The sequence below is a fragment of the Hyperolius riggenbachi genome, chromosome 4, assembly GCF_040937935.1.
Source record: "Hyperolius riggenbachi isolate aHypRig1 chromosome 4, aHypRig1.pri, whole genome shotgun sequence".
Classification (NCBI taxonomy): domain Eukaryota; kingdom Metazoa; phylum Chordata; class Amphibia; order Anura; family Hyperoliidae; genus Hyperolius; species Hyperolius riggenbachi.
In genome coordinates this window covers 212,416,694-212,443,065 of record NC_090649.1, presented here as the reverse complement: position 1 = coordinate 212,443,065, position 26,372 = coordinate 212,416,694, and the positions used below count along the sequence as shown (strand labels likewise).

The window sequence follows — 26,372 nt, the reverse complement described above, 5'->3', positions numbered from 1 at the left end:
CGGGGTAGCTTCAAAGCCCCAACCCCCCACATAATAAAGACCACTAAAACTAATTCTCCAATAAAAGCCACTGGGTGAGAGGAATGTAAGAAGAGGCAAAGAAAATGTGTCAATGATCACCATTAATCTGTGCACACAAAGAGGTGACTATTACCACTACTGGACTGATAAGGAGCGCATGTACTAGTGACTGAAGAGGAGCTTATATGGACTACTCAAGTCAGGAGATCCTGGTGTGGATGCAACCTCTGTACCGCCTATTATTATACCACTGCCCAAGCCGTATACCATTGCCATGCTTTCCAGACAGCTTCATTTACAAAAAAACTCTTAGCTCTGCGACATCATTGAAGCATTATATTTAATGCCATTCTGAGACATATTGGCTTTTAACATATATGGTTGCAAACATTGGAAACACTGTCATAATGAAACTGTTGCATAACATATTCTAGTCAATACACAGTATATATGCCACTAATGGTGCTGTTCATTTATTGTACAATGTGCCCTCTTTATTTGCAGGCAAGCTATTCAGTGGATTATTTGTTCAGCCATAACAAAGATTTGCCAAGACGAAAAGTCAATGATTAGCTAAACAAAGCACACTCACACTTGTCGTGACAAATCTGTTGCCTTGATACTGCATAATAAATAACATGTCAAGCCACGCATATATAAACATATCAGCTAGCAGCGGATGCGAGCTTCAGAAACAGAGCAGCTATGCTTTCCACTCGCTTACACGAGTTATTGCACTGTGCCATTTGTACTGAGCGATACTCTGAAACAGACAGAAGACCAAAGCTCTTGTGCTGTGGCCATACCTTCTGTGGGAACTGCTTAGAGAAACTCTTCTGCGATACCCTGCTTCTACCCGCTAATGAGCATGATCCAGCCCTAAGATGTCCAAGCTGTCGCCAAACAACCCCAATGCTGAATGTGTGGCGAGTTCCTCACCTCTCTGATAACTTTGCCATCATTAATTTCCTAACTGCTGAAGAAACGCATAAACAATACTGCAAAAAGCACAAAGATGAGAAACTGGACTTCTTCTGCTACCAATGTCAAAGGTCAGTAACAGATTGTTAAAAGTTGAATTACTTTCTGAAGGTTGGAGATTCAGGAATGACACCATTCTCAGTAGAACAAACATTCCCCAAAACGCATAGTGTAATTTATGCGGTTCATAAAAATCTATAAATGTAACCGCGATCTTCACCATGTAATACATATTCATTCAAGCACACAGCACTGGATGGAACAGGTTTTGCATATGCAAGGTGCACTATCTGGCTAGACAGTAAAAAGCTGGAGATTTGTATTTGAAGCTGCAGAAGAGACTTGCTATGGTGTAAATCATTATTTTTAATTGAAAGCAAAGAACAGTCAGGTAACATAAGTCGTTATTGGAAGTGGCTGGGAATCTGCCACGGAAAGAGAACCTTGCAACAGGAAAGCAAATGTGTCAGTCTTTTTAATGAGGATGGCTGAAGTTCCATGAAAGGCATGTTTGCGGTATAAAGCCAGTTAACCCCTTTGCAGGGTATCCCTCTTCAACTCATTATAGCTGCTGACACATTAAAAGATTATTAGAAACAAAAACCACCAAAACTATAACAAATTCACACTTGGCATAACTTTTTTTTTGCCGTTTAATTTGGTAACAATTTAACTTTATGTGTTTTTTTTTTTTTGCGTAACCTCTTTTATTTTATTAACTAGTTTGTTTAGAAAAAAAGCAGTCCCTTCAGTTCACCTCCATGTATTGCAAAGGATAGCAGCAATCGTTACTTGAGATTGCTTACTCGTTTTTGCTATGTTCATATGAAATACAGTCATTTGTAACACTAAGTGGTAGTTAGGCATGTCACTGTTTACATTCATTTGAGTAGTTAAGCTGCACATAAATAATACGAAGGTGTGTAGATGGCTATCCATGCAAAAAGCTGAGATTGTCTTGGCAGCCTTTTCTCTAGAGTGTTGTCGTGGTTGCAAGGAAGTGCAATTTCAGCCTGCTGACCATTTTGGAAAGTCATAGCTGGCTGTCAGTTGAAGTGAACATACAATATATAAAGATGATGATCAATAATACAATATTCTTACATTATTGATTTAACTGTGATTTTACATATTGGCATGTCACTGTCACTATTTACTGTAGAAAGGGATGAATGCGGAATACAAAATAAGAATTCACTGCCAAACAAAAGGGAGGAGACACTTCAGAAGCAATGAGAGCATTTTTAGAAGCACTTTTTTTTTCTAATTAGGATCAAAACACGCTGCAGCTAGTTTACTATCAATTTTGAAAAAAAAAGTGACAGCTTACATTCTACACACTGGAGGTGATACATCAGTATTAGAAAACTAATGTTACATTATTTATCAGGGACTTATTGTAAGACTGAGAGGATGCATTCACAAGAAAAATCCTCATTTTAATTAAAACGATATTAAAATGAGAGCGACTGAAGCTTCCCTGAATACCCGTTGTTGGATATTTGAGTTTTCCACTGATACAGTGCATAAAAAAAAGAAATCACACCCTTCAAAATATTCACATAAAGCCTGAAATGAAGACACACACATTATTTTTTTTTAAACAGCTATATTTACACAATGCAACTCACAACAGCCATGTGAAAGATATAATACTTCAGAAAGACAATTATAAAAAATAGTTATGGGATCCCCCCCCAAAAAAATAAATAAATAAATAAATGAGATCACAGGGATTCAGATGAGCATGAGCAAATCAGGAGACAGATGGAAAAGAAATCAGAGGCTTTATCAATTACTAGGAACACAATAATAACTAAGAAGTGCAAAACCAAGGATTGCCTTCTCAAAATAGAAGATGTTTTTGCGGTAATTCAGGTTGGAGTAAGCATATGATGTCTCCCACATGCATCACTACTGAATTTGAAAAATGGGCTTTTTGGTCCTTTGTAGCCCCTTTCACACTCCTAGGAGTTCCTTTGTAGCCTTTTACAACACTCCTAGGACCAGCCTGTGTGCAAATTCACCCACCCCCTCCACTGCTCAAGATATAGCAGAGTAGAGGCAGTGGAGCTTCATACTTTAACTCATTCTTGCAGCTCCTGTCATTACAAATCAGGTTTCATGCATCAGGAGCTGCAAGTAAATGGGCTGTACAGACCGATGCAAAAATGCAGAGGAGTGAAGCCCTCTCTTATCGCTCAAACAAGGTAAGATATGATGGTTTTCTCTGCAAATCATAGCAGGAGCGGGGCCCCCTTGTGACCCTTACAGTTGTTACATACTGTTACACTGGCTATTGTTAAGCCCCTGAATGGGAACTAGGTTCAGCTTCCAATGTGACAATGATCCAAACCAAATCGGACCCCAAAATGCCTGAAGGAGAAAACTATGACTGTGGTTTAATGGCCTAGTCACAGCCCAGACCCTATAAAAAAAATATGCACAATAAATTGAAGATTGCGGTCCCGAATGAGCGGGTAAATACTTGTTGTGCAAGGTTGCTAGAAAAATACCTGAGCAGACTCAAGGATCTCATTAAACCAAAAGGTGGTGCCACAAAGTAGCGTCCTAGAGGTGATCCTTTATCCATCTCAGTGATTGTTTTGATTTTGATTTTTTTCCCCTGGACTTGAAATATGCGGCTGCTTTGAGTAAATACAGCTGGAAAAACATTTTTCAGTATGAGTTTCTTCATTGCAAGCTGCAAAACAACATAATATGTGAATATTTTGCATACCGACTAAAAATGGACCGGCTGAAAATAGAAGCCCCAGCAAGATATGCAAATGATAAGATGGGTAAGAGATGTAAGAGGCAGGGAAGGCAAGCATGACAGAAAAGTTGCAGAGCAGAAAAAAGTATATTGGGATACAAACAGGTTTATAGTACTTGAATGTTACTACAGTAAAATACTCTTTACCTTTGTATCTGAGTAGGTGCTTTTTTTGGTCAAACAGAACCATAAGCTCACTCTTATTTTTGGTTGCACATGGAGATGGGAAAGAGTTTGTAATTTTTATCACTTTTTGCAAGGAGCCATCCTAATGTTAACATCCATGTGGGTTGGTATTTTGGTCAAGGGGCAGAGCCTCATCCACATCACGGACAAACTAACCTGTATGGTGAATAAGGAGTTAGCGAGCAATGGGAGGGGCTACAATGTATAAAAGTCACAATAACCAGTTCAGGACCATAGGCTTACACTCCCCTAGTGACCAGACTATTTTTTACAATTTAGTGCTTTGCAACTTTAACCTTCTTGGCGGTAACCCCGAACGTAGTCGCTCAGGCCCTGCTGGGCCGATTTGTTAAATTTTTTTTTTGCTGGACGCAGCTAGCACTTTGCTAGCTGCGCCAGCACCCCGATCGCCGCCGCCGCGCGCCCGATCGCCGCTATACGGTGCGGCGCGCGTCCCCCCCCCCAGACCCCGTGCGCTGCCTGGCCAATCAGTGCCAGGCAGCGCCGAGGGGTGGCCCGGGACTCCCAATGACGACCCGACGTCAGTGACGTCGGTGACGTCATCCCGCCTGTCGTCATGGCGACGGGGGAAGCCCTCCAGAAAATCCCGTTCTTTGAACGGGATTTCCTGATCGGAGATCGCCGAAGGCGATCGAAGAGGGCGGGGGGATGCCGCTGAGCAGCGGCTATCATGTAGCGAGCCCTGGGCTCGCTACATGATATAGAAAATTTTTTTTTTAAAAAAACTGCCGCGCTGCCTCCTGGCGTATTTTTTTATACCGCCAGGAGGGTTAACAGCTTGCTGCAGAGCCATATCACTTAGCAGGTAAGTGACTCCCCCCCCCCACCCCCTTTTCTGCCCACCAAAAGAAAGTTCTGATCTGAAGGTTCTGATCCCTGGTGTAATGTTTGTTTATTTTTTATGTAATTATTTGTATTTTTTAAAATACATTTTGCTATTTTGTATTTATTTTAACTACTCCCCTCCCTACCTGGCCAGCCAATCACGGTGATCCTCTCTCATAGGCATCAGCCTATGACAGTGGATCACGATCAGAGCCTCTCTAGGGGACAGTCGAGTGACACAGCTGTACCCAGTACAGCGCTGCAGTTGATTGCAGCGCTGCACAATGTAAATAGACGGCGGTTTTGCCATCTAACAGACTCCTAGCGGCGATCGCACTCAAGCGGGGATGCATGCACGATCCCCTGTAAAACCCTGCCCCAGGACTGGACATCGTTAGGCGGTCCTGGGGCTGCCACCTTCCCGACGCCTATCGGCGTTAGGCGGTCGGGAAGGGATTAAATAATAATAATAATACATTCCGTGATCTGTCATCATGGAACACACACACATGTCCACCAACAAGGCAGCATGCAGCATGTTCTGCTTTATAAATATCTGATCAGTTTTATCTTTTTCCCGATCACGGATGTAGCAGATCAGGCCTTGAAACATTAACTTACAAAAACACTTGTGCAGCACCTAGATTAGGGGCATTTTGTTTTATAAAAGTATATAGGTTCAGAAACGTGTTAAGATTGTTAAGAGACCTATTGAGAACTAGCAAACTCCTCCCAAAGTCAGAAGACAAAAAAGCATATGTCCATGTATTTTGGCACACAGAAGACTTGTAGCTTTAATAAACTTATAGTGTCAATGAAGCTACAGGTTGCTTTAATGTGTCACAGTTGTTAGCAACTGTACTGGATAAACATTACTGACAATAGTAACATTTTACTTAGACATGTTATGGTTACACAATCTCTTGTTTGCCTTATGGAAGATAATGGTTCTTGAGAAGTTAGTTTATGGTTTCTGCAGCTTGCTCCTCAGCTTCATTCTTTCAGTGAGGATTAGTTAAGAAACTTTCTGTTTCTGATAATAAACCTTAGATATTTCCCAACATTTTTCACATTCTGACAAAAGCAAAGCAAGCATTCTTCATTTTCTAACCAATACAGCGATCGCTGTAAAAACAGTGTAGGAGGTTTGCCCTACCAATGGCCATATTAGGAATTACGGCTATAGTGGCGCTCGGTGAGTAATTTGTGTGCCGTCAAAAGATGGAGCACAAATTAATACAAAAACACTTTAATTCGGCCTCCAGCAATAGCTGGAAGCTGAATTACATCTTCCCCCTACTATCCATGGCTGCTTGGAGGGGGAATAGTAGTTAACGCAGATGGGTCTTGTGCAGGAGCAGGGTGAGCCATTTATCGGCTTTACTCTGCACCCAAATTTCCCGGCGGTCGATTCATAGGTATGCCCAATACAGACCCCAAAAGTCTAAATCAATGTTAACTCACTAGTATCTGTAATGTAATAAGTAAATAGTTCAACTTAAGGTGCATATACACACAAAAAACAAACGTTGCTCTCAGGGTTTGGGACTCAATCCCTCAGGTTAGGTATCAGTTCAAGGGCCAAGTGTGTTCAGGCATGTCCTAAGGCTACAGTTTCACAACAAGTTATGTTGCTAAGGAGGTCAGAAGAGGGACAATGGCGCAGCACATGATTGAGTGGCTTTGAGCAGGATGAGTAAGAAGGCAAAAAATGCTGAGATGATCTGGTACTTTGGATCTCTCATTGATGCATTAGAGAGGCTGTACACTCTAGGTTCTTGGCAGAGATGACCCCAACTGACCACCTCATGTGAGAACCATCTAATGTTTGTATGAGGCTTTAGACCTTATGGCCTGTGTTTGATTAACTTTTCTCCTGACTTTCCTCCCGAATTATACATTTTCTTCTTAGCTAGAAAAAATACATTTTCAGTCCCTTGAAGTTGAAAATATATCAAAAAGTAGGGACGAAAAGCAATATCAAACTTGTTTTGAAAGGTATTTTATTGATAAAGACCCATATTCAATTTATCTTTTCTCCTAAGCTTATTCCAAGGTGATATTTTCACCCTGCATCAATAAAATGCCCTTTAAGCCACCAGCAAGCAAATAAATACTCAGCATAATTTGGCAATACTTTTTCACTTATTTTTTGGCATTTATTATAACAGAAGATAAAAAAAATGATCTCCTTAGAGAAAACTTAGGAGAAAAAAGTGAATTGAATAAGGGCAGCACGGTGGCGTAGTGGTTAGCGCTCTCGCCCTGCAGCGCTGTATCAGCCTGTAATTTCTATTGCCGAGATCTCTTTAGCACTCTGTATCACATATTGCCTACTGCTTTAAATGCTCTATACTAGCTTCGGGTTTATTCATGTATCATACTGATTTTTTTTTTAATCAGTATGATTCCCCTGCACCCCCCCCCCCCCCCCCGCTCTTCTTTTAACCCCTCCTCTCCAATGCAGGCTGCTACAACCAGAATGTGTCAGCTAACCAGCATGGAGACCTGCCACCTAAAAATACTAACATAATTGGGCTATGCAAGCATGTGAAAGACATATCTCCCCTCTCTTGTAAAGCCCACTTGTCCATGGTCAGGAAGGTAACTACCCACACAATGTGGTAAAAATATGTGGGAATAGGGACCGAGGGGGGAAGACTTGTGGTAGGAACTACCCCCCCTCTTCTCCCCCCCCCTTACCCCACACACAAACGTTACTGGGGTTCCAGACACACACACCCTCCCTCCCCTATTGAGATTTGGAAAGCCTATAGGGATGCATCAGTGTGCATGTGTGCATAAAGAAATGTGCACTGCTTGACATACACAGCAATGTGGTAGCTCGCTGTTTGCATCTATTGTTGGCATTCAGGTGCTCTTAGGTGATCCTAGCTTAGATAATCAGGCTCTCAGTATGTGCAGCCATAACATATTTGTACATGATAAAAGTTAAAATGATTAGGTTTGTAATTGATCTGAAATATTCAGCTGTGAGTATGGCAGATGCAGTATTGCAGGACTGTAATTACAATCAGATCATTTGTGAAGTTGTCATTCTGGAGTTTAACGAATGATGTCAGGTTTAGTTATGTAATTATTTTATAACTTTGCATGAAATGTTTGCAATGTAATTAGCAAGTAAAGATGAACTAAATCAGAGATTTTCATTTCAAGTTTGGTGTCATGAAAGGACAGACATTTTTGTGAGTAGGCATTTTTACTTTTGGAAATGTGAAATATATTTAAATATACTGCACCTAAACCTGGAAACCTTTTTCAGAAACAAAAGGTCTAGGTGAATTCTAACAAAGATGATTCCAAATATGCTTTTTATTTGCACTTTTGATATATTTTTGAGAAAATAATGTTGTTTTTTCCCCCACTGTATATTACTATAGTAAAGAGCTGTGGATATAAACAGCACTGTCTCACTATTTAGCCAGGTTGCTTTCATTCTCTGATGTGCTTAGGCACATGAAGCACTTTTTTGTGTCTGCAATACATGTCGGATGATTAGAAGTATGAGCTCCAGGGCCAGATTTTTGGAAAGGCCACAAAGGCCCAGGCCTTGTTAGGCTACAGCCCACCTGAATATGAAAAGTGGTTGCTACATATGAAAGAGAAAGCTGCAAATGGTCATCAACAAGTGAAAAAGGGACGTTGATGCTCAAAAGAGCTGTACATGAAAGAGGGGCGCTGCATACATGGATGTTACACATGGAAGAGGGGGCTGCACATGGAGTGGGAGGAGCCCTGCTGCACATGGAAGGGGAGCCCCAACATACTTAACATAGGAGCGGCAAAAGCATAATTCTGGCCTTGATAAGCTCTGCAGGAAATGTCAATCTCTGCACTTGCAAAAAAGCAAGATGGCAGTGCCCATGACACAGAAGCAATACATTCCAACACTCTGGCCACCATGTTGAAATGGCACACCCCAGAAGGGAGATCAAGTGAAGGAATGTTTAGTTTGGGTTTACAATTACTGCAAAGTGTTATTTGTTATATCTGCAAGTTTCGATCCGGTCAGACTATAGCATAACCCTCACTGATAAGTAATTACAGCCATAAAACACTTTTCTGTCAGTAAATGGCTTCTGAGAGCAGAAAAGAGATAAAAAGGGTCAATAATTCATAGATTTGAGCTCTGGCATACTTCAATGAAGGTGTCACTGAGCAGAGACAATGAAACAGTAAAAACTTAAAAACTAGGTTAAAATATAAAATACAACTGTGGGCTTTCTAAAAAAAAAAAAAGTAATTTTTAGGAGAAGGAGGACAGAAACAACCGTTTTTCTTTAAGTTTATTTTCCCCTCGGATATCCTTTAAGCGACATTTTGTGGCAAAGTGCCGTGCAGAACAGTCAATAGACTGCAGCCTCACAAAGCATTTTGTCGCTCTGGAGAAGGAGGAGGCAAAGCGGCAGGGCACACAATACTCTCTTCTTGAGCATCAAGCACAAAATCAAGTTATTATGTCTAATATTTCACGTTTCATCTTAATACAATAAATACAGGTAGTCCTCAGGCTACGTACGCCCGCTTTACGAACGCCCCGCCGATACAAACGGCCCGACGATTGCTCCGCCCCGTCGATGACTTCACCGCGACCACCGGATTGCGCCGATTTAAATGTTTTTAAGTACATTTACATTGCTCTAAAGATGCCATGTGTGTGTGGGTAGGTGAGCAGATACATACTGCACCCCTCCCGTGCCCTGGCGTCACCCTCTGCCATTGCAAAACACCTCTGTATCATTACACAGATCCGCGTCCTCTGACGCAGGCCAGGAGGCGACCCGGCATACTGCGCATGCGCAGCGCAGTATAGTATCCGGGTCAGAGGGCGCGGACCTGTGTAATGATACAGAGGTGTTTTGCAATGGCAGAGGGTGACGCTAGGGCACGGGAGGTGTGCGGTGTGTATCTGCTCACCTCCCCACACACATGGCGTCTTTCGAGCAATGTAAATGTACTTAGAAACATTAAAATCAGCGCTGTCTCGACTTAAGGACGGATTCAGATTAAGAACGAGCCTACAGTCCCTATCTCGTTCGTTAACCGAGGACTACCTGTATACAAACATGATAAAAAAAGATCAAATAACCTTCGCTCACACCATTCAGCCACTCAGTAATTATATACCAACTTCTGCTTAAAAACAGCGATTATTAATGCATTTGGTATTAGCTAAAAAGCAAAACGTTTTTTAGAACAGGGTGAAATGTGGACATTTATTTTTGTATGCTACAAAATAATTATACATTCCTTTTTAAAGTGGATCCAAGATGACGTTTTACTCATTGCATATTTGTGCACCTTTCCTATTGTTTATAGGGCATTCCTCAAGCCAAATACTTTTTTGTTTTTGTTTTAATACTCTAATTCCCTATAAACTAAACAAGCCACACCCACAGGTTTTCAGAGAGCCTAGGCACTTTCAGACAGTAGCAAAGGCTCATGGGAGCTCAGTCTGGGCAGGAGGAGGGGGAGGTATTACAAGCCAGAGATTTCAGAGGCATAGGGGAGGAGAGAGGAGGAGGGGGGATTAGGTTTTTTTGCTCAAGATGCAGATAAGCCTGCCTCTGTGTAATGTTTGCAAACAACATGGCTGTTGTCATTGTATCACAGGAATAATCATATTCTATTAAAGCTGTTTGCAGCTAGATTTGCTGTTTAAACTATCTAAACTTTAGGTAACATATATAGACAAGTTACTTGTTATAGTTAGTTTTTCATTTCGGATACGCTTTAAGTCAATGGCGGAAGAGAAAACCACTTTTCAAAGAGTAACACCACAGGGTGCTCTATTAATGTCCCCATTACCATGGAAAAAAGAAATTGGCCTTGTCACTGCCAGTTTCTGGGTCTAGTGAAATTTTAAAATCAGCTCACAATCCTATATTATTTCCTATATTATTTTTTGTAATCTTTCGATAGCACTAAATACTGCTAGAAAAATGCTGTACTATATATAGCAAAGGTGTCTCATAGTAGCTTTTAAGTGCTAACATCCATTAACTGACTACATGAAAGTGAAAACTGTACATACTCCACAGCAGTGCTCCCCCTCCCCCCAGGCTCTTTTAGCCGGGTGGTCCACCTGGCTAATTTTGGTGAGCACTCGGCTGCCATCGGCTCACCTCCTCCTCCTCCTCCTATGCTGTAAGCAGATTTGCACCGGCTCTGCGTCCCACCCGACTACTTTTTCATGCCACCCGGCTGGTAAACAATTTCTGGGGAGAACACTGCATAGATGCAAAATCCACCAATGAAATTACTGCTCACCACAAGAGGACCTGAGTGAGAACTCCTAGTCATCTACCAACAAATGTATGCTATATCAGTGGATAAATCAAGTAATAAAATGAAAGAAGGAGGGATTGAATAGAGAAGAGGATAGATGCTTTAATTTATATTACTACCACACAGTGAACCTGAAGGCAGACTATCTTCTCCCTATTAGTCAATGGCAGAATCTATCATGCAGCATTCAAGCTAATCAAAGAGGATGACAAAATGTTTGTTAATGAGCCAAAAACCGCACTAATACAAAATGTTTAATTTAAGTAATCTTTACTTCATGGCAGTAGCAAAAAGATTTATGGGAAGGTGGCTTTAGATATTAGCAAATTATAAATACATATATAAATGCAGAATAATAATGTACAATAATAAATTATGAGGCACCGCACAGAGTAGATGAATCGGTGTACGGAAATAACACATAATAATTACTTCTAGTTCTAGTGGGGTAAGTGGTGATAAATTTCTAGGTGAATGGCAATCATTATAGTACAATAAGCCTGTCAGATTGGGAGCTTATGAAGACAGGACTCTCTCCTTGTTTGTTTTTTGTAACCGCTATATTTTTTTGTTAGACAATTAAGTGTGTTATTTACTTCCACATACATTATGTTGTACACCATTTATGTATTATTCACCCATGTCTTGATTTGAATGTTACAGATAAGGATAATGCTATGTCAATCAATAATAGAATTAAACAGGATAAAGATAATGCAAGGGGTGGCTGTAAAATAAAGAAATTGATGTCTCATACCTCAGTCCTAATATAAAGCACATGCTGTTTATGAATATTGTCAATTTAAATTGCCAAAATGCCTTGTAAACTTTTTTTACTGGGACAGATTTAGCAAGGCGGGACATATACAATTGGAGCAACCAATCAGAATCCTTATTTTATTTAACAGCTGTAAGTAAGTAGCTGTATAGCATCGTAGAAGATTTTGGCCCCTCTCATGGCTTTGATTGCCCTTATTTAATATTTTAATAAATGTGGAACATTGACATCTGTCTTCTTTTGCACCTTTATTGTGGCTCATTAGTTTGACATTGCCTTTCCCAGTCAGTGTATTATTACTTTGCAAGATACTGCAGGAACCAAAACATTCAGTCCACTGTTAAAGTGAACCCGAGGTGAAAATAAACTGATGAGATAAACAATTATATTTATCCTCCTACTCCTAAAAATGACTTTAAGTATCCTATGGTTTACGTTTATATTTAAACATTCACAAAGTAGGTTGAATATTTTACTATCTCTAATCGGTAACAGTCTAAGTTCCCCAGAGTAAAAATACATGAACTATTGACCTTGTCCTAGCTCTCTCCTGTCCTCAGAAGTTGTATTCTGCCAGGAAAACTTTTATGGCTGTAATTTGCTGATCAGTGATGTTTACTATATTTCTGACAAGATACTGACAGGACAGACACTGTCACTTCCAAGCCTAAAAATTAACTATTTCAGCCAGCAAAATAAAGCAAGTAAAACAGCCTGGTTATTAACATGTTTTGTACTGTACATACACATGGTTATCACATCATGTCACATATCACCCTAGGTACACTTTAAAGAGGCCCACGGTCTTATAGTGTCTTAAAGAGCTCTTCATTCTTATTGTTCAACAGCTCAGTAATCTAAATAACCAACAACAGAGCACTATATATATGTATATATATATATATATATATATATATATATATATATATATATATATATATATATATATTTATTTATTTATTTGTTTAACATACTAGTGGTAGAAAGATTTTTTCTTGTTAGGGAAATATGTTCATAAAACATATTCACAATGCCTATTTTTTTTCTATGTAATTGGTTATTAAGTGGGGATCATTTACCACCGCAGAGAGGATGGGCATTGTTGCTTATAATGGAATCCAAGATCCCTGTTTAATATCAGACAGGGTCATATATTAATTTTTGCTTCAAAAGATCTGTTAGGGCTTATTTACAGCGGTTGTCTTATTTTTCCATGAACAAAAATCTACATTTATTCTTGAAAAAAATAAATAAATCAACATTTATTCAAATATAGTCATATCATCTCCTGCTGGAACATCATCATAATTCTCCAAACTATGAATTCCATCATTCATTTTTGTGACTCTATTTCCTTTTTCCATCTACAACAATCTACATACAGAGAGCCAATCACTTGCCAACCCTTATTGTTTTGGGTCTCGTGAAGTTTACTGAGAGCAATTCTTTGTGTGGTTTCCTTGGTGAAGGGTCCATCTGTCCTGCTGCATTGTATTGTCAATGGATTTTACTTATTTACATGTATACCATAGCTGCCTGCACACTTAAAAAAAATCTTTTTATGAACTGTTGCTAGGCCTAATTTTTTGGAGTAAGGCTTATATATCAAGCATCCTCAAAAATCCAGAAAAATCATGCTACGGCTTATTTTCTGGGTAGGTCTCATTTTCAGGGAAACAGGGCTAATAATATGACCCCTAGATTTCAACACCCTCATTAATATGTAACAGAAGTTATGTTAATCTTCTACCTGCTAATAAAAAAAAGGTCGAGTCACACTTGGAAATTGTTAGGCCCGGCGCAAATCAGAATGGATTATGTGAGAGGAAATTACAATAGTTTGAATGTTATGTTTGATAAAGTGTGTTATTGTGGATGAATGACAACTATCTGAAACTTAATATTGATAAAACTAAAGCTCTTGTCATTGGAGATCAGCGCTTGGCAGCAAAGCAGCTCCGATCTCAATCAGCACCACTGAGGTGTTTGCTAATGAATATGTATAGTATATACATTTAACCTAAGTTGGGATGATGTCGTCTGGGATCCCCCACCCCTTGAAGCTAAAGGGAGTTTTCAGATCTTACCATAAGTCACTGACTGCCGGTAGTTACCCCATCATTTTCTGGGCACTGTAGGTGGAGATGAGTCCCTTTTCCATAACCTTGAGCAAGGTTGCTTTGGTGGGGGGAGGGGGGTTCTCCACCACAGAAGCATTACATAGTACCACCCAATCGTATGAGCCATGTGGGCTGGTACCACTCAGAGGGTGGAGACCCAAATTTGGTGAGGATATCATGTTTGGGGGCTTCACAATGAGCTAAAAATGTTTCAGTGGGACTGTTCATGTGTATTTCCCTGCCCAGATTTTGAAATACATTTTCTTAAAAACTAAAAGGTCTTCTTTTTGAAAAAAAAAATGTTTTGACATGCTACCACTATTCCCCTTAAAATATAGAGGAGCTCAGGAAATTACAGCCCGTCATATCAATTAACCATTACAATCAGTGCCATAGACTTCAATGCAACATTAATCTCTTTGGGATCAGAAAGAATTTGTCTTAAACTAATTCACTGTGAATCTGACTTCCAGCATATTGCCTGCTCATCCCTAACTGATCACTGGAGCCATCTACTGGGCAGGGGCGTAGCTAGGGGTGGGCAGGGTAGATCATGTTCCCCCGGGTGCTGGGTTCCTAGGGGCGCCCAGCTGTGACCTGAGATTTTTTTTATATATATTTATTTAATTATAGCGGAAGTGCAGAGAAGAGGGAGAGCAGTGGGCACAGCGGTGGGGAAGGGCAGACATCCGCCCTTCCCTAACCTTGGGGCTTCCCCTCTCTCTCACTCCCCTCTCCAGATATGAGGGGCGGGTGACAGAACACTTACCCTATACACGGCGCATAGAAAGTTCTGTGCTCCACTACTCTGGTCTAGTCTAGATCAGAGTAGCAGAGCACAGATCGGTCTACTCCTCCGGGAATAGAGTAAGTGTTCTGTCGCCCGCCGCTCATATTTGGAGGGGGAACCAAGAAAGAGGGGGAAACCCAAGGTGAGGTAAGGGGGGGGGGCGTCCGCTCTTCCCCACTGCTCTCCCTCTTCTCTGGGCTCCCGTTGGGGGGGACACCTGGCTACCTATTTCGGTGATTAATATACCCCTGGCTACCTATTTTGGGGATTACAATACCCCTGGCTACATATACTTGGCACATATACCACTGGCTTCATATACTGGGCACATATACCCCTGGCTACATATACTAGGCACATATACCACTGGCTACATATACAGGGGACATATACACCTGGCTACATATACTGGGTGCACATATACACCTGCTTACCTATTCTGGGGACACCTATAGGCCTGGTTAACTGCCACTGGGGACACCTATAGACCTGGTTACCTATACTAGGGGTACCTATTTTGGGGAACAGCTGCCAGATTATATGTATGTTGGGGTAACCACTGCTGCCAGATTACGTCTATTTTGGGGGAACCATTGTCATATTATCTGTATTCTGGAGGAACCTCTGCCTAATTACATGTATTTTTGGTGAAATTCTGTCAGATTACATGTATTTTGGGTGGAAACACTATGGCAGAGCTTAAACTTCCCTGGCAGACCTTTTACACCACTGCTAAGGTCATGTATATTTGGCTCCAGCCATTACCACACACAAATTCTGTTGCATGGTCACGCCCCTTTTTTGGTGGGGCATGCATACTTCTCCCCTTAGAGGGCGCATTAATAGTCTTTGTCCCCGGGCGCTGAAAGCCCTAGCTACGCCTCTGCTACTGGGGCACAAAACTTTGCAGCAATGGCCAAAAATATAACCAATACATTTCTCAACTGATAATGCATGATCATGGATTACCTTTATATTTACATACATATCTACCAAGTTTTGTTTTGCGAATTAACAGCATTTACCACAACACTGATACCTACAGGCCCATATGCAAATCACGTTTTCTCACGCATTATATTTTCACACCTTGTCATAAAGTGCCCTTTAAACCCCCAGCAAGCAAGAAACTACACAAGGCAGATAACAGAGATGCCAGAAGGAATAAAACACTGTAGAAACTTCTAAAATGGGGGGTAAAGGATGACTTACCTCCCCAATAAGGACACAATGGTGCTAGTTATAAACAATTTATTCTCACTCCAACAATCTTCGCAACGCGTTTCGCGGGTCCAAGCCCGCTTCCTCAGGCAATATAAAACTTCATTTTAGAAATGTTACAGTGTTTTATTCCTTCTGGCGCCTCTGTCATCTTCCTGAACGATTATCCACTTGTTGGATGGGTGTGCTCACCTTTTTCTGTCTACGGAGAGCGACATCTTAGCCTGAGAGGGGACAGGCCTAATATCCCCGCAAGCGCTATCAGTGGTTGCCTATGTCTGGCAACCTATATTTGTGAATATAATCGTATACAATCAATTTATGATTATCCATCAACAATAATACACTATTGGGGCTCTTGATTTCTCCTCTTTTTTCAAGAAACTACGCAAAATAATTTCAATAGTACTTTTTCACCCTCTTTTGGGTACTTTTTCATTTGTAAAATTCTGAAACATTACCATATTTTTTAAAGAGACTCCGTAACAAAAATTGCATCCTGTTTTTTATCATCCTACAAGTTGCAAAAGCTATTCTAATGTGCTCTGGCTTACTGCAGCACGTTTTACTATCACCATCTCTGTAATAAATCAACTTATCTCTCTCTTGTCAGACTTGTCAGCCTGTGTCTGGAAGGCTGCCAAGTTCTTCAGTGTTGTGGTTTTGTGATGCATCTCCCCCTTCCAGGCCCCTCTCTGCACACTGCCTGTGTATTATTTAGATTAGAGCAGCTTCTCTCTTCTCTCTTATCTTTTACAAGCTGGATAAATCCTCCTCTGAGCTGGCTGGGCTTTCACATACTGAGGAATTACATACAGGCAGAGCTGTCTGCACTCTGCAGGAAGAAACAGCCTGACACTTCAGTGGAAGATAGCTGCAGGGGGAAAGAAACACACAAATGATCTCTTGAGATTCAAAAGGAAGGGTGTATACAGCCTGCTTGTGTATGAATGTATTTTCTATGTGTGGACATACTGTACATCAACCTACTTCCTGTTTTGGTGGCCATTTTGTTTGTTTATAAACAAACTTTTTAAAACTGTTTTTATCCACTTTTAATGTGGCGAGGAGCGGCGAAATTGTGACAGAGGGTAATAGGAGATGTCCCCTAACGCACTGGTATGTTTACTTTTGTGCGATTTTAACAATACAGATTCTCTTTAAAGAAAATATGAAATCTCCTAGGAGATAACTCGCGAGAAAAAGTTAATTGCATATGGGCCTGTACAGTGTCTCCACTCACATCCACCAACACCTATGACCTTTTCAGCTGTTGCAGCACTTATGTTTGGTGGACAGCCTGTTCTTTGCAGAGTGCACAGCTATGCCACACTCATTATATTTGTTAAAGGCTGATTAAGCATTATTCTGTCCTCATCTTGAAGGTTACCTTGTGATAAGGGCTCCCTAGATTCTGGACTTTCCAGAACTGTATATTTATAATGCAATAATTTAAAAATACCTTGCCTGCATCTCCATTTAACTAATCATGCAAGCTTGGGAATCATTATTTTATGGTTCAGTGGAGTTAAATCGAGGTGAATACGTGGGCAGTTGTTTATTTTGTGTTGATTTTATTTGTTTGCAGTGAATTTAAATCACTTTGCAGAGATCTGTTTTCATTTCCACATGAACAAATGTATTTCTGTTGATAAGGATAATAATTAAAAAAAAACAAAACATTTTATTTATACTAGCCTTGATGCATTAAAAATTTCTAATTGTTTTTTTCTCCTTATCCTCTTCTCACCTATCTATAAAATAGCAAGGAAAGAAAAAAATTAAAATAAAAATTACTCAAAATAATTTATTTTGCTGTAATGAAAATTTGATATGGTGAGAAAAGGATAAGTGAGAAACATTTCATGCATCAGTGCCACAGCAATTTCAGTAACATATGAACACTTTAAAGGGGTGACTTTTTTATTTTTTTATATAGTCTAGCAATAAAGCGCATTTGAGGATTTTAAAGGAAGCCTGAGATGTGTTAAAAGAAGAAATTTATACATACCCGGGGCTTTCTCCAGCACCCTTCAAGCTGATTGGTCCCTCGCTGTCCTCCTCTACCACCCAGATCCTTTGCTATGGATCCCAGTAATTCAGCTAGTTGGGCGTAGTGCGCATGCGCGGCCTGGCCGCATGCGTGCCCCCATAGCGTTCCCATTGCCGGGAGAGTTCTGCTCCTGCGCAGTACTACAGCACAGTCGCAGAGCGCTCACAGCCACAGGAGTGTGACGGGGGAGCACGCACGGCCTGACAGTGCCTGTGCCAGCCGGCTCCAACTGATGGAATTACTGGGACCCATAGTAGAGCATCCAGGCAGCGGAGGAAGACGGCAGGGGCCAATCAGCCTCAAGGGACTGCACAAAGCCCCAGGTATGTATACATTTCTTATTTTAACTTATCTCAGGTACACTTTAAGGAGTGCACAATTGGAGTGAAAGATGGCTACTGAAGTAACAATAATAATCCTAAAAATTGTATAGTGCTTTTCACCTGTTGGACTCAAAGAGGGCATGCTCAAGGGTCCACCCTGCACTGTTATGCTGGGAATTAACCATGAGATTTTTTTGGCAGATAGCTGGTTCCATACATAATTTCCGACAGGTCCGATCTTACTTTCGATTGTTTTTCTGATCAATTTTTCATAGAAGTGAATGGGAATCGATCAGAAAAAAACTATCAGAAAAACGCTCGGAAAGTCGGACAGTAAATCTACTGAAAAATCTTATTGTGTATTACCAGCATTAGGAAGTTGTAGGACTGCTTACTGAATAGGTACCCTAGCCAGGATTCGAACCCTGGTCTCTCATGTTAAAGGCAGAGCCCTTAACCAGTAGACTATCCAGCCACTGGGCAACCGTGTACTGTACAAGTAGATAGGGAATTCAGAATTAACCTCAAGGTAATGGTAAAATTAAGATGTACAGTATCTCCTAAGATTATGTTCCATAAGTACATCCTACTGTGCTGCTACCTTTGTGAGCTATAATGTACATGTCTTAAATTCAAAGTAATAATTTATCAAAAATCTTCTTTTGACTGATGGGATGCTTCCTTCACAGTATGAATGATATGAACAGGTGGCAATTACTCACAACCACATTCTACTATTAAATCTTTTCATGAGTTGTTGAGATGAATAACTGATAAAATGACATAGTGACAAGAAGCTGAAAATAGTTAAAGAGGACTTGTCATTCATACCTGGTGGAGATATCCATTTCACTGACTGCAGCAGTATTCATGAAGCTGCAGTAATTCCATAGAATTAATGTCATCACTGATGTATAAGATACAGGCTTTTACATTACCTATGATCATTGACGGCCGTATGATAGAATGCAGCATATTGGACACTGTGAGGATTCTAATGCCAGAGGAACAGGACAATGAGAAGGACAAACTATGAGAACTTAACAGTAGAGATGAATCAGCTTTTCATAGAAAAGTCGGTTTCACAGCAAAAACTGCCATTTACACTCAAAACATTTTTTTTTTACAAAAACAAAGCAAAAATGGTGGACTCTCATAGAGGTACAGCATGTTGGCCGCTTAAGTCAGAATCAGATGCTGATTATGACTTAAAAATCAGAATTAAATTGAGTGTGCTGGGAGTGAAAATATCACAAGACCTTAAAATGAACCTAACTCTAGTAGGCTATGTGATTACTATGAGTCCCAGTAACATAAGTGGCCCAATTGTAATTCCCACTAGAGTAAAGCATTCTCCAAATGTTCCAGCTAGCTTCACCAGAGAAGATGTGGTTGTCAAAATACTGACCAGGTAACACTGCTATAGGAAGAGCTTTTAGAGATTTGATCATCCAGAATTTTGATACCTGGTGGGGCTTCTCAACATGTTAGGCACATTTTTTGATTATTGCTGATTCATCCAATCATTTTATAATTATCATTTGATATATTTAATCTCTGGAACCAACTGGGGTAGTATACCATTTATCTGTAACAGTGATGAGCGAAAATGCAAATATTATTTTCGCCAAATTTTCGCGAAAATAAATACTATTTTCGTTTCGAAAGGCGAAAATTCGCATTTAATATCTAAGCCCCCTTACAAACTAGAATCACCAAATTTTCAGGGTACATTAAGGAGATATGTGGGTACAAGAGGAAAAACATTTTTGCAGAAAGACCTTATAGTTTTTGAGAAAATCGATTTTAAAGTTTCAAAGGAAAAAAGTATACATTTAAATGCAGTAAATGACAGTTACTGTAGCAAACCTAGCGGTAGTGTAATTTTACTAATATCAAATGAAAGGGCCAATTATTTATTATTGCATTTTATCTTATGTATGCTTATTTTATCTCATTTTGAGACTTTGGGTAATATCACTTAAAGGGAACTCAAGGTGAGAGACATATGGAGGTTGACATATGTATTTTCTTTTAAATAATGCACGTTGCCAGGCTGCATGATGATCCTCTGTCTCTATTACATTTAGCCATAGACCCTGAACAAGCATGCAGGTGAGATGTTTCCGACAAAAGTCTGGCAATATTACCTGCATGCTTGTTTCACTTGTGTGATTCAGACCCTTCTGACCTGAAAGATGAGCTGGACTGCCAGACAACTGAAATTGTTTAAAGGAGTCATCAATCAAAACAAGCTACCCCCCATTCTACTTATCCGGGGATTCCTCCAGCCCCTTGCAGCTGACATGTCTCATGCCGCAGCTCCGTGCGTAGTCATTGGCCCAGGGTCCCCACCGGTGCAGTTGCTGACCTTGAGGTCGTCTCTACTGCGCCTGAACGCGCGCCGCTCTCAATCAAGCCCACATTGTCTGTACAGTTAACTGTGGACAACGTGGACTTGATTGACATCGGCGCTCGTGTAGGCGCACTAGAGGAGGTCGGCCTCTGCACCGCCGGGGACCACAGGCCGGTGGCTGCGAGCGGAGCGGTCAGCGTGGGACATGTCAGCTGCAAGGGGCTGGAGGAAGACCTGGGTAAGTAGAACAGGGGGAGCTTGTTTTGACTGATGACTCCTTTAAGGAATTAAATAAGGCAGCTTAAATAGGTCTCTCACCTGAAGTTCCTTTTAAAGCTCCATAGACTTGTAATGCAGCAGCAATAATATGATGTTCCTACAGCAGCAGATAGTTATTGCTACAACACAAGTCTATGGAGTTTTAAATTGCTGCTGGGGTGACATATCTAGAAGTAGCAGGCACTCCATTAGATAACACTAAATGCAGCTGTGCTAGCAATTTACGTCGGATATGTTGCTGCTATTTATTGTTATACATGTGACATTGTGTTTCTTTAATCAAATGTGAAATCTGTAAAAGGGTCTAGGTCTAGATGAATCAAGGATCTACATGGATCATCTGAAAACATTACAATGATTATCTTAGGTTCCTTTGTGAGTATTTTACAATCAATATATCAAAGCCCTATTCTATTTTTTTCCTTAATGACCTTCCCAACTAACCTAATGCTGTACCCCCCCCCCCCCCCCCATTACACACACCAACTATTCTTACTTAAGGAATCGTTGATGTCATCAGGATCACATGACTATAGTGTCTAGCTAGATACTTCAAGACATTAAGAGCCAACTGGTAACTTCTAAATCCTTCTACTTCCACAAACTATGCAACAGAAACCCCCATGCTGCTCCCATATAACTGCATTCCTCATGCCACATAACTTACCTGAAAAAAACACCTCTCACCAACCAATAACCTGTGGGAAGGGAGAGGTCAGTAACTGTGTAGCAGCTGTATGCCCGCTCCAATCAGTGGCAAAAAGGCAGGAAGAGTAATGTCAGCAACAAGACCCAGAACACTTCCCAGAAGTGTTTGTTGCAGCCATGGAAACTAATACTTTGAGGATTCTTGTGAGTACACTGGGGAGTTTTGAGGGGAGGGAAGCAAGAAAATGGATTATAACAAGGGCAGCATTTTTATATACTGTCATGCAATATCATCAATTGGCAACTAGATTTCTTCATTACCAGGAAACTATTTGATGAGGTCTTGGAGAAATATTCTACTACAGCTCCTTGAGCTTTGGGTAAAAAAAACGAAAAACTAAAAGGGTGTGAAAAGCAGCCCATTTGCAAGGATAATGTAAATTTAGCTGGGCCTTCAGAAATTGGACAAATCCCAATAAACAGCACTACATGATATAATGCTGGAGTAAAAGGCTTCTAGAAAGAACCTGTACTATAAGACATGATGTGGTGCAGGTGCCCCTGCATTATACTGAAGTGCATGGCCACCCCCATTTTTCCTGGAACAGCACTGACCGAATTCATCACACTGAGTGAAGCAGCACTGTGCGGCATACAACAATTCATAATTAGTGATGGGCCGAATATCAGATTTTGAGTTTGCGAATCTTGAATCCGAATTGCCACAAATATTTGCGAATCTGTGAATCTCCATAGACTTCAATGGCAGGTGAATGGCTGCCGACTTTAGTGGTTAATAATAGCAAAGCCCCCTTACATGCTAGAAACACCACATGTTCAGGGTACATGGAGGAGGACAGTGGCTACAAGAGGAAAACATTTTTCAAAAAGACCTTAAAGTTTTTGAGAAAATCGATTTTCAAATTTCATAGGAAAAAAGAATACATTTAAATGCGGTAAATGACAGATAATGTAGCAAATCAAATGAAAGAGCAATTCATTTCATGATGGGCAGTGCGTACGGGCCCCTGAAAACCCTTCCGAAGTTGCAACGATTTAAGCAGGGATAGCTAAACAGGCGCAATATGGAAACTTTAACCATTTTGGGAATTTTTTTTTATGTTCAGAGTCTGGGAAAAAAATTAAACGGTGTTCCCCCTCCCGAGCCTTTTTAAAGTGGATCCGAGATGAACTTTTACTCCTTGCATAATTGTGTTCCTTACATATAGTTTATAGGGCATTCCTCAAGCCAAATACTTGTTTTATTTTGTTTTAATACCCTAATTTCCTATAAACTAAACAAGCCACACCCACAGCTTCTCCAGAGTGCCTTGGCGCTTGCAAGGGATTGTGGGATTTCAGTCTGGGCAGGTGAAAAAGGTGTTACTAGCTATAGATTTCAGAGGCAGAGTTTTCACAATCTGAGAGCTGCAGTGCAGATACAGATCAGTTGCCTGTGTAATGGAGGAGATAAGAGTGGAGTTTTCACAGAATATGCAGATTAGCATGCCTAGATACAGATAAGCTTGCCTGTGTGTGTAATTGTGTAATAGTGACAAGCAGAAAACATGTCTGCTCCCATTGTATCACAGGAAAAAATATTAATATACTGTTGAAGCTGTTTGAAGATAGATTTGCTGTGTAAACTATCTAAACTTTAGATAAGATATATAGACAAGTCACTTGTTATATTTAGTTTTTCATCTCGGATCCGCTTTAACCCCTTGTTCCCCCATGCTGGCTGGGATAGCCAGAATGCATAGCCCTGGCCGAGTGGGGCTTCGCACCCAGACCTATACCAGCCTGCATGGACCATGGTATAGGAGTGCTCCAGGGGGGAGGGGCGGCCAAGCCTTCCCCTTCCCCCCCTCCAGAGACCTTGTCCAATCCATGGACAAGGGGCACTTCCTCGCTCCGGTGCCCCAGGAGGAGGTGGGGGCGAAGACTCCCTGGGGAGGTTCATGGTGGCATGTGAGAGTCCCCTTTAAGAACTGGACCTCCAGATGTCCGCCCCTCCCCTCCCAGAAGAAATTAGTATAGGGGAACAAAGTACCCCTTACCCATTTCCATAAAAGAAAAACACAAAAACAAGAAAAGTATTTTATTATTCTTAATTAACCAGAAATACTTACCTGTACCTTTAATAAATGTTCACACGCCAATATCCTTGGAAAAGGTCCCACACCAATATCCTCTAATCTTGCGACCTCCTTGTTACACTGATTGAAAATCTCTGCGCACCCGACGACACACATCGCCGCTCACTGCGCACAGCTCTTCTATACCAAGTATAGCAAAGCTGCATCTCCCTCCATCTCCCTCCTCGGTTTTCCGCTGTCCTCCCCACACACTGCACCTATCGCCCCCCCACCTGCATTGGCACCCTGGAGCACCCATACCACCTATCAGGGTGGTATCTGCATAATCATTGTAATCAATAAGAAAGTTCCAAAGACACTCATCTTCACTGCAGCATACAACCACAACACTACAAAACTGAACAGATTCTGAGCCATTGCAAAAGCATCTCTGAATCTCCCTGCTGGAGTTCCAAATCAGCATGTCGGTCTGAACAAACGAGAAGCCTCAATAGAGGGTTCCTAATGTAATGCAGTCATTTACACTAATACTCAACAGAGTGGACAGATATCTAGGAGCCCTCCACTATTGCTGACATGCATCGAGAGCTGGAGGGATACTGCTGCATGCTGAATGGCTGCAGTGAAGAGGAGACAAGAGGAGTAGGTACGTGTGCTCCACTGCATTGATCTGCATGTTTGGATAGGGGAAGAGAGGCAGGTCCCCTGGCCCTCGGGTCCCCTGCCAGGGACTATAGTTGGGTGAGTACAAGAGATTAAACATACTATACTGAATCAAAAGGAAGAGAGTATGCAGAGAGACTAGACTTAAAAAAGCAAAACAGAAACACTTCCCCAGACATAACTTCTCCATCTAAGAGAGTGATCCTTGTAAACAACCAGTGTTCTCCCCAGGCTCTTTAAGCCAGGTGCTGTACCCAGCTAATTTTGGTGAGCACCTGGTTGTAGTTGGCTGGCCTCCTTATCCTCCACCTATGCTGTAAGCAGAGTTGCACCAGCCCTGCATTCTCCCGTTTGCACCCCAACTGCCTACTTTTTCATGCCACTGGCTGTAAAAAATGTCTGGGGAGAAAACTGTTAACTATGTATTATTTTAACTATAATTGAATCAAGAACCACAAATACAATACTTTATACCGTAGATTTACTAGTGCTACTCAAGCGGCACTGTTTTTATGACAAGTCCATAAACAATATTTATCTGTTGGTATTTATGTCACCCTCAATTCAAATAGGAAAACAACATTGATTATGTTTCTGTGCAAACATCTGCAATGAACAAGAATAAAGCAGTACCATAATGTGACAGCTGACATTTTATAACATTAATTAATCCGATCGTTTTTATGCCGGTGCTAACAGAAAGATAATTTTACTAATTGGAGGAATTATATGAAATATACCACAATTAATCTGAGTATATTTGAATGTATCATTTATTTTTCCTGACAAGGTTACTGTGTCCTAGCTGTGCTCTGCAGCACATGGCAAAGAAGCTACACAAGGCTGAAAATGTGGAGTCAGCAGCCCTAAAATACAGACAGCACATTCACTTGGCCATCAATGACTGCAAGGAAAAGCAAGACCGTCTGGATGAGATAATACAAGAGGCTGAACTGGAGAAACTCAAACTTGGAAGTCTGTCCAAATCCTTGAAAAACATTGCAATTATTGCCAGTGACCTGGAACTGCTGTTTCACAAGCCGATATTAAAAACGCTCAATGACTACTCTATAAATGCTTTGCCATCTGAAAATACACAAACTGTTCCACTAAGGATGAGAAAGGCAGAAAGCAAGATTGGTTGTCTTTCACCTCCTGCATATTGGTGCATCTAATATCCTACAGAAATAGAGTTACATCATCTCTGTTTAGACTTAAAGGACATCTGAAGTGAGAGTGATATGGAGGCTGCCATATTTATTTCCTTTTAAGCATTACCAGTTGCCTTGCTATCCTGCTGAGCCTCTGCCTCTAATATTTTTGGCCATAGACCCTGAACAAGCATGCATCAGATAAGGTGTTTCTGACATTGGCCTCAATTCACTAAGCTTCTGTTTTTAATAATATTTCTAAAGTTATCACCATGGTGATAAGGCATGTAGTTTTCAGGGAACATTTTACCTCAGGCAAACCTAAAGTTAACTCTTCTGTCTTTAACCATTTCAGCCCACAAGAATTTTTCACCTTATGCAACAGAGCAATTTTCACCTCCCATTCATTCGCCAATAATTTTATCACTACTTATCACAATGAATTGCTCTATATCTTGTTTTATCCGCCACCAATTAGGCTTTCTTTGGGTGGTACATTTTGCTAAGAATAATTTTTTTCTTAATGCATTTTCACAGGAATATTAAGAAAAAAATGGAAAAAAATTCATTATTTCTCAGTTTTCAGCCATTATAGCTTTTAAAATAATACATGCTATCATAATTACTGGTAAACCCTATGCATTTTATTTGCTCATTTGTCCTGGTTATTACACCATTTACATTTTGTCCCTATCACAATGTATGGCGCTAATATTTTATTTGGAAATAAAGGTGCATTTTTTCAGTTTTGCGTCCATCACTATTTACAAGC

The 26,372-nt window shown here is 40.7% G+C and overlaps 1 protein-coding gene across 1 annotated transcript; it reads left to right on the top strand.

The window, feature by feature from the left end:
* The first annotated feature begins 717 nt into the window (after nucleotides 1-717).
* Nucleotides 718-26,034, top strand: LOC137570655 (E3 ubiquitin-protein ligase TRIM32-like). The gene is made up of 2 exons (XM_068279360.1): nucleotides 718-1,073; nucleotides 25,240-26,034. Exons 1-2 carry the CDS (start codon nucleotides 727-729, stop codon nucleotides 25,622-25,624), a joined length of 732 nt encoding a protein of 243 aa, XP_068135461.1. The 5' UTR covers nucleotides 718-726; the 3' UTR covers nucleotides 25,625-26,034.
* The last annotated feature ends 338 nt before the right edge of the window (nucleotides 26,035-26,372 follow it).

Bases quoted from the DNA above. Each gene is read 5' to 3' on its own strand.
- LOC137570655 (XM_068279360.1), top strand. From the start codon at position 727: ATGCTTTCCACTCGCTTACACGAGTTATTGCACTGTGCCATTTGTACT. The intron at 1,074-25,239 runs GTCAGTAACAGA...TTTCCTGACAAG, and splicing joins TTCTGCTACCAATGTCAAAG to GTTACTGTGTCCTAGCTGTG.